The following is a 15,604-nucleotide window of genomic DNA, read 5'->3' on the forward strand; positions in this document are numbered from 1 at the left end:
ACATTAAGCTTGGCTAGCTGTTATAGTGCTGCCTCTGGGTTCAGTTCAATAAAAATCCTGTTTCACAGGAAAGTAAATCATGTTGCCTAACTGAAATTTAAGATACTGAACTCAGCAGAACTCAGAGCAAACCAGTTTGCTCTTCTAGTTTGTTTTTTTGTTTTTTTTTTTCATTACGCGGGCCTCTCACTGTTGTGGCCTCTCCGGTTGCAGAGCGCAGGCTCCGGACGCGCAGGCTCAGCGGCCATGGCTCACGGGCCCAGCCGCTCCGAGGCATGTGGGATCTTCCGGGACCGGGGCACGAACCGCATCCCCTGCATCGGCAGGCAGACCCCCAACCACTGCTCCACCAGGGAAGCCCTCTTACAGTATTTTTGAAAATATGTGAGTTTTTCAGAAATAGACTCACAGACATAGAAAACTAACTTATGGTTATCAAAGGCAGGGGGAGGGATAAATTAGGAGTTCGGGATTAATAGATACACAGTACTATATGTAAAAAGATAAACAACAAGGACCTACTGTATAGCACAGGGAACTATATTCAATATCTTGTAATAACCTATAATGGAAAAGAATCTGAAAAAGAATATATATATATATATATATATATATATATATATATATATATCTGATTCAGTTTGCTATACACCTGAAACTAACACAACATTGTAAATCAGCTATACTTCAATTTTAAAAAGTGAGTTTTTGACATCTGACTTCTGATATGACCCTCAAGAGGTGAATTTGGTTATAAAGGAGTGATGGTTGTTTCACAGTGCATCTAACCAAAGTTTGGGTGTTACAATGCTCTTAATATAGCTACGTAACCAGGTTGTGCAATGCTACTCACAAAACCAGAAAAGCTCCTTTCTTCCCTTCTTTTCTTTCCCAGTGCTACTTTCAATGACTGTTTTCTCCAAATCACTCAGGAAACCATTGAGGACCATTAACAGGCTATTGGAAAGCCCAGAGCAACTGCCCAAGGACAGGAAAATGCACTGGCTCTTTTAGAACCCGGGAAAGAGCCTACAGATCATTGCCACTGAGCTGGCATTAGAAGATTTCCTTCTCACGGTGTAATGTATAGTAGCCATTGTTCAGTGATTAACAGAACACTACAAGCCCTCTGTCTTTAGGTCTCTGCATTTCCTGTGGTATTTTCTGCCCAGGTAGTGTCTTTGCAAAGTCTTATCTTACCCTTTTTCAATAGTTATAAAGAGCTCTTAGCCAGATCCACTTATATAATACAGAATTGCCAACCTCATTATCATCAAACAGAATTAACTAATTGCTCAGATGACCAAACTAATGTGCAGGGCAGCTTGTCTTTTGCTATTCAGAAATGTTTTTATTTAGTTTATATTCTCTTTTAATGCATTAAGGATATTCTCTCTAACTCGTTAACTGAGGCAGGACTATTTACATTCCTTCAAATTTTTATATCTACATAATAAAATACTGCTTTTCTGTGATTGCTTAATATTATTTCTTACACTTATGTGCATCTTCCTAACACATCACATTTGTTCAGTGTTGCCTAATTATCCATGAAGCTTCATTCGCTTATTCAATACATATTTATTATAAGCCACTTTTCTAGTTACTGAAGGTACTTCAGTGAACAAAGCAAAGAAATATCCCTACCCTCAAGAAGCTTACATTATTTTTAAGTTGCTGCACTTTTAGGTGATCTTTTAAAATAAAAATCCCCAGCTTAAAAAACAAATCTATTTGGCCTCTTTATCCATATGTCCAAGTTATAGCTAGTATTTGGAAATAACACTTATGAACCCGTTATTTGCTGCCTGGCGATGTGCTGATTACTTCACATTTTGCTCTCTTAATACTCACAATAACTCCAGAAGGAGGTACTGTTATGATCCCTAGTTTACAAATGACGACAGTGAGGCTCAGAGAGATTAGTTAAGGGGAAGATATAAAATTTGATTTTTCTTAGCTCTCAACAACCATTTCACATTCTAGATGATGCTTTACACACATTTCATAAGTGGATGAATGAATGTATGTACGTTTTGGAATTCCCATTCTGCTTGCCATTAAACACCAACAACTTGACGTTAGAACAGTCAACCCATTCTGTGGGGAGAGAAGGTGGGAAGGGTGGTAGGGAATTGATTTTTTTTTCAGTGAGTTTAGGCAGATGATCTTATTGGTGTTTGGTTATTACTGGAGGTGGTTGCCTTATCAGGTGAGAAGCTGGACAGAGACAACAATTCCCTCCACTTTGGGGCCTCAAATTAGCTGCCTCTGGGATTCAAGCTCTTCAGTAAAGTGTTGGAGAAGAGTTCCCTCAGAGTCCCAAGAATTAGAGAAGACTTGAGGGGTGGATACTGGCCACCCTGAAGGTGATGGTAAACTGGTGGCAGCCTGAGCTCAGAGAAGGATGAAACCAGGGCATCTGCCCCTACAGTCAGCATTAGGGGCTGCGCCTGTAAAACTTTTCAGAGGAGCCCCAACTTATGATGGTTCGATGTATGATTTTTTTGACTTTACGAAGGTGTTAAAGTGATATGCATTCAATAAAAACCAGACTTCAAATTTTGAATTTTGAGCTTTTCCTGGGCTAGCGATATGCAGTAGATATTCACTGTGTCCTAATGCTGGGCAGCAAGCCACAGCTCCCAGCTGAGACAGGAAGTAAGGAGCAGGGCACAACCATTAAAAGAACGACACAGCCATCGAAGATACAACAAACCTGGTTAGAACCTACTAGACCCAAGATGGTGGAAGATTTGACTTCGAGTAGACCTTGGGCCTCATTATACGCTCATTGTAATACATTAGCATATGCTAAACGACATGATAGTTCTGAGGCCAAGTAAAAAAGGCCCAAAAGTGGGTTGTACCCCAAGTCCTGGAAACCCCCACCCATTCCCCAAAATAGTCGAAATAATCCTCCCACTGGGTAGCCTATGAAATTACCCAGTCCATAAAAACTAACCACACCCACACCCTGGGGCACTCTCGCCTTCTGAGATGGACTGCATTCTGCCCATGAAATGTGTATCCCTCTCAATAAACCTGCTTTCACTTTACTGCCACTGCTCTTGAATTCTTTCCTGAGCGAAGCCAAGGACCCTCACTTGGTGCCCATCCCAGGGACTCGCCCAAGACCTGGGACATGACCATCCTCTCTGGCCCCATTTTCCTGCAACACAGGGCAGCCACGTTATCATGAGGGTTAACTACATTCTGTACCCAGACTACCACTGTGTTTTTCACTTTCAGTGCAGTATTCAACAAATTACATGAGATGTTCAACACTTTACTGTAAAATTGGCTTTGTATAGATGATTTTGCCCAACTATAGGCCAATGTGAGTGTTCTGAGCACTTATACGATAGGCCCGGCTAAGATGTGATGCTGGGTAGGTTAGGTGTATTACATGCATTTGCTTCTTATAGTTTTCAACTTACAGATGGGTTTATCAGGACGTAAATCCATCATAAGTCTAGGAAGATCTATATAAGATTTGGAAAGATGGAAGGCACCTGTTGCATGCGACAGAACAGCGCAAACTCATGGTGAGGGAAATGACCACCGCCTTTCCCTATGCTCTTACTCCGCGGCCCCAGCATTCCAGTTTAACCCCACAGGATTCCCACAAGCCTCCTTCTCTTTTCTCGGCTACCCTTCGCACCTGTTCTCTCCGCCCGCCATGTGTGCACATGCGCGGAGCGATTCTTAACTGCTGCTTTGGAGACCGCGGGGCATCGATCCACTCCGGGCTCGGCTTCTTCACTTGTCGGCCCTCGATTGAGGCGCCTTGTATCGTCACTTCCGGCGTCTCGGCTTCCGGCTTCCGGCTTGTGATTCGTACGGGACGCCGCGGACGCCTCCGGTGAGTTCTACGGGACGCCGCGGACGCCTCCGGTGAGTTGGAGCGCTTTATTCTCTTCTTTTGTTTTGTTTTGTTTTGTTTTGTTTTGTTTTGTTTTCGGTACGCGGGCCCTTCACTGTTGTGGTCTCTCCCGTTGCGGAGCACAGGCTCCGGACGGGCAGGCTCAGCGGCCATGGCTCACGGGCCCAGCTTGGAGCGCTTTATTCTTAACTTTCTCCGCTTTCCCGGCTGCGGGTTGCCATTCGGTCATACGCTCTCCTGCGGGAGCTGGGGGTGGGCAGGGCGCGGCGTCAGGGCCGGAACGTATTCGCGGAGGGTCGGCGAGGAAGCGAGGGAGGCATGGAAACTGACGCTCGGGTCTGGCTAGGCCCCTGGACTTAGGAACCTTGTCTCTGGCGGGACGGTTCGGAGCCGGGGATCGTGTGGCCGCTTCCTGGGGCTTCGGGCCGGGGCCGTGGGCGAATGTGCCTGGGTCTGGAGAGGCGGGGACCCTCGCGCATATGAAGTTATGGATAACTGGTGTTCTTTCGCTGGTGCGAGTCGTTTACAGCTCGCTCTGAGCCTTCAAGTGCTTGCCGGAGGCTCCCTTTTGGATCCGGGAGGCGACTCCCGGTACCCCAGCAGCCCAGGCCACTATCAAACCTCGCGTGAGATAAAGCGAGAACTTTTCCTCTGATCTTTCTGCCTTAAGTTTGATCCTTGTCACTTCCCTCTCGTCGTCGTTCGCGACCCCAGTCTCCCAGGTTTCAGTTTAGGGCGTCGCAAGCCTCTGAGAAGCGTTACCTTTCCCCTGTTACCCGCACAAGTACAGTCCTTGTCTGTGGGCTCTTTCCTTGTTAGTCATCCTATGCTGTGCACATACTGTGGCTGTAAATGTTCATGGAACGAAGAAATATGCGGGGCACCAAGGAAATAAAGCAAGGCCACAGTTTGCAACTAAAACAGTGGGGAAAAATGAAATAGTGTGGTGGGTGTGAAAGAAAAGTGCAAGAGACAGAAAACACGGGCTGAATTCTTAGGCCTCCTGCTTATCAGCTATGTAACTGGGCAAGGACTTGCATTAACCTGTAAAAGACGTTAGTAACAGCTGCTCGAAGTGCTTACTTCTGATTCCAGAGCTGCTAGAACTTTATTTCATTTAGGCTTTCTAGCTCTACTGGGTAGATTCTGTTACCATCCCCGTGTTACAGATTTGGACCTGGGAGATTAGAACTTGCTCTCAGTCAAGCAGCTAGTAAGAAGCATAGACAGATTTGAATTCAGATCCGGCTGGCTCTAGAATCTGAGCTCTTAACCATCAGGCGGTACCGTTCCAGTCTCTCATTAGAGGTGACTTTGGAGTGAGGGCTGTTGGTGATAAATTAATAGTATGAAAGGGCTTTGTAAGAGTACCCATGAAAGAGTTCTTGGCAAACTTCATTAATGTTCTTTTTTTTTAAATAAATGTACTTATTTATTTATTTTTGGCTGCGTTGCATCTTATTTGCTGCACGCAGGCTTTTCTAGTTGTGGCGAGCGGGGACTGCTCTTTGTTGTGGTGAGTGGGCTTTTCATTGTGGTGGCTTCTCTTGTTGCGGAGCCCTGGCTCTTGGCACGCGGGTTTCAGTAGCTGTGGCACGTGGGCTTAGTAGTTGTGGCTAGCGGTCTCTAGAGCGCAGGCTCAGTAGTTGTGGCGCAAGGGTTTAGTTGCTCCGCGACATGTGGGATCTTACCGGACCAGGGCTCAAACCCGTGTCCCCTGCATTGGCAGGCGGATTCTTAACCACTGCGCCACCAGGGAAGTCCATTAATGTTCTATCTTTATGATTTTTACTGGATATACATTTGCTAGTTTCTTTTTTCATTTTTCTTCAAATCTCAGTTTTTAAATTTTGTTAAAAAAGAAAAGTTATTAGGTAGATGGGAGAACAGTATCACTTGTCATAAGTGAAAGATAAGTATAAAAATAAATAAATGTATGGAATAAAAGAATGTTATTAAAATCTGACTAGATAATAGTGCCCCACCAAGTTTTCAGCCTGAGAACTGTTCTCCTTTTGTTTAAAAAAGAGGGCTAGGAAGTCCTCGAGAGATTTTAAATACTACTGCCAAACTGATATTTTCTGACATTGGGGGTTGAAAGAATTGAAAAGTTAGTACCCTTGTGCTGTGTCCTTAATGCCATACTATCATATGAATGAATCCTCCCTGTTTAATAATGGAATATTTACTGTCTCTTTAGACTATTTGAACAGTTTAACCCACAACATGGATATCAGACCAAATCACACAATTTATATCAACAATATGAATGACAAAATTAAAAAAGAAGGTAGGTGCTTTTTTAAAAAAAACTGAAGTGTGTTTGCTTACAACCATCTTAAAAATTATACAGCTTCAAAAATTCTCATCTAGTCATCTTTCTCAGTGCCTGAAATAATGTTTTATCCCTTATCGTGTAAGGATTTTAAGGCTTTTTAAAGATAAAAATAGGTAGGGGCTGAAAATGTGTTGAATCTGTTTTCACTCATAGTTAAATGGTTTCAAAAACTTAAAATTAGACCGCTAATGGGAATAGTATGATGTTTTTATTAAAATATGTAACTTTGTATAAATAAATGGGGGGGGCACTCAGTGCCATGTCATTTTATGAAGAATTTTGTCGTAGTTTCATTCACAAATAACTGGTTTCCCCTCTAATTTTGTGCAGAATTGAAGAGATCCCTGTATGCCCTGTTTTCTCAGTTTGGCCACGTCGTAGATATTGTGGCTCTAAAGACCATGAAGATGAGGGGGCAAGCTTTTGTTATATTTAAGGAACTGGGCTCATCCACAAATGCCTTGAGACAGTTACAAGGATTTCCATTTTATGGCAAACCGATGGTAAATCATTCTTATTTTGGCATTAATCGCTGTTAATGGTATGATAGATGTATAAATATACCCTTGAAAATATGGCTGTTGCTTTTTGCCTTCAGTGAAGAGTGGGTTTCGGTTTATTTTATTTATGTATTTATTTTTATAGAAACACAGTAGTAGAGCTTATAATTCACTTCTTGATTTATGATAGTTCAAATAGGCAAAAACAAAATACATTGAGATGTAGAATATTTTAAAAACAATGGCAGTATAGGCAATATTCTCATCTCAAAAGAACTAGAAATTAATAATTACTCAGAAGATTAAAAAGAAACCTCTGTAAACTTGTAAACCAACACAAAACAAAAATCGTGGGTCAAAGAGGGAATCCAGTCTGAAGTTTCAGAAAGTACCATAGTGAAATACTGCATGTCAGAAGCTATGCAGTCAAAGCACTGATCTGAGGACAGTTCATAGTTGTAAAGTCATAGGTTTTATTAATGAATAACAATGAATGGAAATTAAATAGTCACACGTGGAAAGTTTTAAACTCAGGAGTGACATGAGATTTCACATTTAGCTGCTGGATGAAGATTGGATTGTGGGGAGGGCAGAATGGAAGTAGGGAACTCAGGAGGCATTGGTATTAAGTCAGAGATGGTAGAGGATTGGATCAGGGTGGAGACAGTGTATATAGCAAGGGGCTCTAGGTGTGTGAATAGGTACGTAGTACCTTGGGTGTGGATTTCAGTGCTTTTCTTCCGCAACTGGAATGTGATGGGAAGGGATGTTGGGGAAAGAGCCGAGGCCCAGAGTTTCAAGGACCCATGTTCTCAATCTAGTTCTGCCATTAACTGGCTCTGTGCTCATGTTCACTTTCACCTGTTTAAAAAAAAACAATAATAATAAGCACACTGGATATTCTTTGGTTTAATTCAGAAGCGAGCAAAAACTCTATAAAGGACCAGATAATAAATATTTTAGGCTTTGTGGGCCACATACGGTTTCTATTGCATATTCTTGTGTGTGGGGGGGGGGGTGTGGGTGTGGTTTTTTAAACAATCCTTTAAAAATTGTGTTAAAAAAAAAAAAGAAATGGAAAGAAAAAAGTACTTAACTAATAAGCCATACAAAATCAGGCCATGGGCTGGATTTGGCCCATAATCTGTAGTGCAGACCTCTCATCTGATCTTTTTTTTTTTTTTAATACAAATGAAGAATCAGGCACAGAAAGCTTCTATTACTGTAACCAGTGGCATCATCAGGACTTGAAAGCTAATCTCCTGGACACACAATATTGTGATTTTTTCCCCCTAAACTAGGATTCAGCACCCTATCTGTAAAAGGGCCAGATAGTAAATATTTTAGACTTTATGAGCCAGATAATCTCTTTTGCAGCTACTTAACTTTGCCTTTAGGGCCAGAGAAGCAGCCACAGAAGGTGTGCAGATCGATGAGTGTGCTGTGTCTCAAGAAGACCTAACGTACAACACCAGGCAGTGTTGGCTGTGGTCAGTAGTCTGAGGACTTTGGTACCACGCTGTTTAATTCAGGACTGAGCGCTGTTTGTCTGTTACTGGAGCACATTTTCTTCCCGTCCTCCGTCCAGCTCTCCTTTTCCCATCATTTCCCACCTGACTGGGCACCATATATATAGAAAGTCCTGTTGCAGAAAACTGGGGGATAGTACCTGCATACCCCAATTTTCAGTAAATTGGCATTTCCTGAGACCAGTTTATCTTTCTCAGTAGTGTAAAGAAGTAGCATAAGTGAGATCTCAGTTGGCAGTAGCATAAGACTGGGTTTTAGTTTAAATGTACAGTTACATTAGTATGAAGGAACAGTTTCTTCTCGTAGAGGGTGTTAGGGCTGTTTGCTAGTTGGGATGACAAGTTTGCATGTGCCTGTGACTGAGATGCAGGAAGGCTGGAAATCGTTTGCTGCGTTTGGCACCGGCTTCACCTTGCCAGCTAATTATTTAAAATCAATGGAGAAAGCCCGTTAAACTGATCTCATATTGAAGGTATTTTAGGACGTCTGTTCTCTGCCTTCAGGAAAGTAGTAGATACTGCCAAATCTCCTGCATCCTGGAAGGAAGAAAAGAATGTTCCTTGAGCTGTCTTGATTATACTTACTTAGGTGGTTTCAGTTGCCAACACACCAGATCAGAAATGAACAAAATTTTCTATAACTTGGAACTCAGAACAAAATTATTCTCTGTGATTCAAGGGCATTTGGTTATTTAATTCCAAAAATACCTCAGTAAAGTAGAACCATCTTCCTAAGGACTTCTGTCATGAAACCTTTGGTATAAATGTAAATCTTGCACCTTCTCTAAGCTGTGGGTGGACTTTTATTCCTGACCAGTATTTAGTCTAGACCAGGGTTTTCAGCGCTGGCACTTTTGCCGTTTTGAACTGAATACTTTTTTATTGTTGGGGCTGTATTGTTCATGGAAGAGTGTTTAGCAGCATCTCTGGCCTCTGCCCTCTTAGCATGACGACACACAGTGTCTCCAGTCAGCGGTGCCAGCTGTCTCCTCGTGGGCAGATTCACCTCTGGTTGAGAAATGCTGCTCTAGACCAGCCAGCTAAGAGCGAGGGCTGAGGTCAGAAATTTTCACAGGTCATAGGGACAAATACAGGATCACCCAAGATCTGTTCAGGTCGGGAAGAAGGGAGTTGGGCGGGAATCCCTGGGAGCAAGTCAGAGTTGGTCCCAAACTATTTCTTTTGGTTAGATGATGACATGCAAGACTAGCAGAGTTGCTCGCAGGGTAAGTCCACTTGGAGCTGCCATGGTCCAGCAGCCAGAGGAAGCCTCAGGGACTGAGGTATCGTGGGAGGCCTGCCGCCCCCCTCGGTTCCCCCGAACATTCAACTATGCAGTAATGCTTTAGGCCAGGGCCATACTGCTCAAAGTGTGGGCCCCACCATCCCCTTTGTGCTTGTTAGAAGTGCAAAATCTCAGGCCTCACCAGACCCCCTGCATCACGATCTGCACTCTTACAAGCTCTCCAGGTAATTGGATGCACATTAAAGTTCATGAAATGCTGTCCTAGACCAGTGTTTCTCAACGCTTGTTCCGTCGTGTGTGCTGTGCCTGCTGGCTGTGGCGTATTACTCATGCAAGTGACCTGGTTGCACTAGCTGTGATGCCATCTTTTTGTTTCCTTTCAAAGCTTTTTAAATTTAAGTGGATGCCACTGTTAGTCATTTCATTTAAAAATAATAGACCAGATTCAAGGGAAAGTCATTCTCAATCTTTGGTACTTTAACTTTGGAAGTAACAAATTCTATGCATATATGGACCCTCTATGTGTCTCTGTAAGGGATAGACAGCTTTCCAATGCAGTTTTCTCTGTTCTTTTAAATGGAGAGGGGTAGTGGTGCAGATATTTCAGTCCTGTTTTTCTCATATGAAAATCTATGGTTTTTTCTTACAATAAACACAGTTGAATCTAACTTTGTCCCAGTTGTGAATCATGGGTCACAGTTTATTTTCATTTGGTGCTCAGTATATTTGATAGATTTCCTTAAGTATGTGTTTAAAATTAGCTCGTATTTGCATAATGAAATTTGAAATATTAATGACAAGTGTAGAAACAGCCGTCAGCATGATGAAAAGTAACTTGTTTTCAAATAATTAAAACAGCGAATCCAGTATGCAAAAACAGATTCTGATATAATATCTAAAATGCGTGGCACTTTTGCTGACAAAGAAAAGAAAAAAGAAAAGAAAAAAGCTAAAACTGTGGAACAGACTGCAACAACCATGAACAAAAAACCTGGTCAGGTAAGATGGGCAAAAGTTCATTTTTGTTTTTTGGTGTTAAAAATTTGATAGAGATGTCTGTCTTCCATTTGAGGGGTGATCTTTGAGGCACACATGTACACATGTGTGTGTTTAAAGGTAGATTTTTAAGAAGCTGGAATGGTTGAATTCTAAAATTCCAATATTTGTGTTTAAGCAACAGATTAAAATATAAACCTTTACATATGCAGATTTATATTGAACAGTTTTTTTTAATTTGCATGACATTTAGTTCCATCATTCTCTAAAATTTGTTAATTTCTATTGGCTTATTTTTCGAGTTCTGTGTATAAATAATACTGTAGATGTTATCTTTAATCATGAGTATGCCACTGAAAGCTGCTTTCTTTGAACAGTTCAGGAATTCAAAATCTAATTTAAAGTACCAGATAAAGATGAAATTATCATCCAGAAAGTAGTTGCTTTGGGATTGAAAGTGATTAGAAATCAGTTGTACTAAGTATAATGCTTGACTTTTTTCTAGTTGTTTTTAAAAAAAGGGAAAGACTGGTCCTTATATTTCTCCATAATTTTAAAGCTTAGAGGTTGAACTTTATGATATAGACCTTTCAAAAACATTTGACAAGTTAAATACATAAATGTTGGAGTCAGAGTTTTAAGATGTAAAATCTCAGTGAAAGTAAATAGATTTAAAAAATCTGTTTGTTAATCTTATTTTTATGAAGTAATTTAAAATGTAAATACCTGCTGCTTTTTTAGAGGGGTTGGAAATGTTAACTCTTTCTCTATTTCTTTGGGTTAGGGAACACCAAATTCAGCTAATACCCAAGGAAATGCAGCACCAAATCCTCAGGTAATATTTTTTTCCATGTGATACTTCCTTTAAAATAAAATTACAAGACAATAACAATAATTACAACAACGTGCATGTCTCCAAAAACAAAATGATTCCATGTATAAGCCACAATAATGTGGAAACTCATTCATCAAAACGTTTTAATTTTCTTTAAGAGGGAGAAAACAAAACCTGACTTTATTCCTTGCTTCCCATGGTGAGTCAATGACAGAATCAAAACGATAGATCCTAAGCTCTATGAGGTCAAGGAGCAAAATGGTTGTTTACCGCACAGTACATGGCCCAGAGCTTTCCAGGCTTGTGGCTTGGTATCCATTCCCATTAGCTGAAGCACTAACCCATCTTTTCTCATAGAGCAAAGTTGTTTTACAGTTAAGTTGCCTTTGCTCTTATTTCCTCAGCACATACATATTTAAGTCTCCTGATATAGACTTATCAGGAAACTCTTTACCAAAGAGTTTTAGAAACTCTTTACCTAAGCTTCCCCATAAAGGCCTCAAAAAGAAAGCCTGAGTTATGTACTAATGGTTTCCCGATTAATCCCTTGGGTGCTAGGGTCTGACAGGGTCCTTATATCCAGGGAATTCCTTGCACCACTGAGGTTTTCCTCCTTTGATTTTAAGTTATTTGCATTTTATTGCATTGTCTACTCTTTTGAAGTCTTTCAACAATTATAGTCCAGTTCACAAATGCCAGCACTTAATTCTCTAAGCCCTAAGTTGTTCTTTACATTTCATCTTTTTTCTTCCACGAAATTAGCCTGAAGACAGAGGCTCTTACATATAAAGACCTTTTCCTATAGTTCCGCTTAACAGTGTCTGTATGCACTTACTTGTATGTAACTAGATGCCATGTATATCTCATTTTCTCAGAAGAAAAAAACATTAAAAATTGCCAAGCAGTGGTTCTAAGTGGAAATCTTTCTATTTCCAGATTTTCTCACACACTGGGAGGTAGTGAGCGATAGCGCAGAGGATTGAATATCTGAGGGTTAAGCAGCTGAGGATGGGTGACACCGATGCCTTCTCTGGTTTGTTAGCATCGGTTATATAATCCAGACGACAGAATCCTCCCGTTCCAGCTGACCTCCAGATGCTTAAAACTTAAATATTGTTTTAAATACCGTTAGTTAAATACTTAAAAACTGTTAATAAGATTTATAATCTTCCAGATATTTATTAAGTGACTTGAATGTCTACCTTGTTTGGTTACTGTTAGGTTTTTGCTTATTTCTCTGGTGTCACTGTTTCTCAGCTTTAGTGTTTGATGTAGTAAGATTTCACAAGCCTTAAACGGTGGAATGTAGTTTTCTGAAGTTTAGATTTTAATGTAAGAGCCAAATGGTTTACTGTACTTTTTATATTTACAAACTAACTTTGCCTTTTTTTTTAATAGGTCCCTGATTACCCTCCAAACTATATTTTATTCCTTAATAATTTACCAGAAGAGACTAATGAGATGATGTTATCCATGCTGTTTAATCAGTAAGTGTTTTCATAAACAAGTCTGTGTTCTGAGAGTCTCCTGACAGGACAGATAGCACTTCCCTGGGTTGAATCCGTTTGTATATCACACAGTAACTCCTTACAGCTTCATTGAGTTGCTCCAGGATTAATCATGAATTGAAGCCAGTCTGCAGATTTAGCAAATAAAAAGCTAGATTACCTGTAATGTTTGAATTATTAATTCTAGTTGATGAGTAAAACAGGAAACAAAGCTTTGATGAAATGACAAAAACAGAATTAGCTTACATGATTCCTGCAGTTCTTTTCATGGTATTAATTATAATTTAGGCTCTTTCATCCCACTCAGGATTCTTGCTGGGATGTGATACTTTTCCTGGACTCATATCAGGAAGTTGCTTACCAAATTTAAACACAGACATTTGCGTATTTGATATCATCTCTGTATTTACATGTATATGAATTGTTTACATATATAAAAATTGTTTTAATTCTTTATAGGTTCCCTGGTTTCAAGGAAGTACGTTTGGTACCTGGGAGGCATGATATTGCTTTTGTTGAATTTGAAAATGATGGACAGGCTGGAGCTGCCAGGGATGCTTTACAGGGATTTAAGATCACACCATCCCATGCCATGAAGATCACCTATGCCAAGAAATAAGATTTGGGATAGCTGCCTTTAAAGGACTTGGTGTTATGTATAGTTTTCGTTTTGATAACATTTGGTCAGGCCACTTTAATAGTTGGGGGTAGGGGAAAGTGTATGTGAAATTTTTGTAAAGGATTTAAAACATTACCTAGTCTTTGTTTAGCCTTAGTGAACTATGAACTGTGAAGGCCTTAATTTTGTACAATAAACTTTTATTTGTATTCTGTACATAATATTTCATTTATTGGCCCACTGTCCTATCATCAAATGCTTATGCTAGTCTAGAACACATCTTAAGGTATATAAAACTGTAATAGGATGCTTTTCTTGTGTGTTTTTTTTTTTTTTTTTTAATTCAGTAGCCAGGACTTCCTCTGACCACAGCCAGGAAATGTTCTCTCTGATTTTTTTTTTAATTAATTAATTAATTTACTTATTTATTTGGGGCTGTGTTGGGTCTTCATTTCTGTGCGAGGGCTTTCTCTAGTTGCGGCAAGCGGGGGCCACTCTTCATCGCGGTACACGGGCCTCTCACTATCGCGGCCTCTCTTGTTGCGGAGCATAGGCTCCAGACGTGCAGGCTCAGTAGTTGTGGCTCACGGGCTTAGTTGTTCTGCGGCTTGTGGGATCCTCCCAGACCAGGGCTTGAACCCGTGTCCCCTGCATTAGCAGGCAGATTCTCAACCGCTGCGCCACCAGGGAAGTCCCCTCTTGTGTTATTTTGGATTAGCTAATGGTAGATGCTTTTCTAGTGTTATTTTGGAGTAGCTAATGGTAGAGAAACATTGAACCACTTTAATAAAAGTAAAGGAGAATTAGATCAAGCACTTGATTATATTTTCTGTAATGTTTTATGTGTATGAACTGCCATCCTGGAATTCATTTTTCGTTTGTTTTTGTTTGTGGGATTTTTCTTTGTTTTGGGTGCACCACACGGAGATCTTAGTTCTCCGACCAGGGATCGAACCCAGACCCCCCTGCAGTGGAAGTGCTGAGTCCTAACCACTAGACCGCCAGGGAATTCCCTGTTTAGTTTTTTTAATGATTCTTTTACTAATGATAAAAATGATATCCTGGATATGAGAAGAAGGTGGGACCTGGGCAGGATCTAAATTCATCTTCATATTCAAATAAATGAGCATAGTATTTGCTGGTAGTAGACATTTCACAAATCTTTTCATCCAGTTTTTAATTGAATAAAGGCCATTTAGGAGTAACTGTACTTACTGTTTTCTGGGAAAACAGATGGAAAGGGAATATTGTCTTTAGACTTCACATTTTATGCTCTTACCCTCTTGAGGCAGGGTCGTTCCTAAGGAATACCTGCTCAGTTATTAACCTCGTTATTGAACAACCTCCAAAGGAAAGATTTTTAGTCTGTAATCTTTTTGAAGACTAGTAGGCTGACTTGCAAAGGTTGCCAATCCTAATCTTGCTGCCTCTTTGTGCTTCTTGAACACGGATGCTCAGATATTTCCAAAGCTCATTTTCTGTAGTATTTGATTTCTACCTAAGGCTATTGATTCAAGTCCCCTGCTAGCAAAACCACAGGTGTCTATAGAAGTGGTCGATTTTTTATGTATAGTGCATGGTAAAGTGACTATTAATCACTTTTTGTGTTCCTGTTTTAATATTTCCTGGAACAAGACTTTTCCTTATCACTTAGATTTTTTTATGTATTGAATATATATGGGATACATATTTATAGGAAGACCACTTTCAGAGTTATGTAGATTTTTATCACATCACTCTTGTGCATACATGAGGAGGAAAAAGCAGAATAATTTTTATCCCTTAACTTTCCACCTGCAGAGTCTGATTCTTATGAATAACTTTTTAACCTAGTTGTCAAGTTCATGTATGTCCGTAAAATGTATTAACAGTGAGTTACTAGAAAAAAGACCATGCTCTTGCATGTTGACAGCAATGCCATTTGCTAGTACATTTTCTAACTGCTTGCTCTCAGTGACTGTCCTTAGCTTGTCTCAGAAGATGTTTCACAGGACTTCCCTGGTTTTGCAGTGGTTAAGAACCCGCCTGCCAGTGCAGGGGACACGAGTTTGATCCCTGGTCCGGGAAGATTCCACATGCTGCGGAGCCACTAAGCCTGTGTGCCACAACTACTGAGCCTGTGCTCTAGAGCCCGCGAGCCACAACTA

At 40.6% G+C, this 15,604-nt stretch overlaps 1 protein-coding gene across 1 annotated transcript; it reads left to right on the forward strand.

Moving 5' to 3' along the window:
- The first annotated feature begins 3,813 nt into the window (after positions 1 to 3,813).
- SNRPB2 (small nuclear ribonucleoprotein polypeptide B2) lies at positions 3,814 to 13,834 on the forward strand. The gene is made up of 7 exons (XM_060031262.1): positions 3,814 to 3,897; positions 6,087 to 6,176; positions 6,555 to 6,727; positions 10,358 to 10,498; positions 11,280 to 11,330; positions 12,729 to 12,817; positions 13,298 to 13,834. Exons 2-7 carry the CDS (start codon positions 6,113 to 6,115, stop codon positions 13,455 to 13,457), a joined length of 678 nt encoding a protein of 225 aa, XP_059887245.1. The 5' UTR covers positions 3,814 to 3,897; positions 6,087 to 6,112; the 3' UTR covers positions 13,458 to 13,834.
- Positions 13,835 to 15,604: the final 1,770 nt, after the last annotated feature.

The sequence above is a fragment of the Delphinus delphis genome, chromosome 15 (assembly GCF_949987515.2).
Source record: "Delphinus delphis chromosome 15, mDelDel1.2, whole genome shotgun sequence".
Lineage (NCBI taxonomy): Eukaryota > Metazoa > Chordata > Mammalia > Artiodactyla > Delphinidae > Delphinus > Delphinus delphis.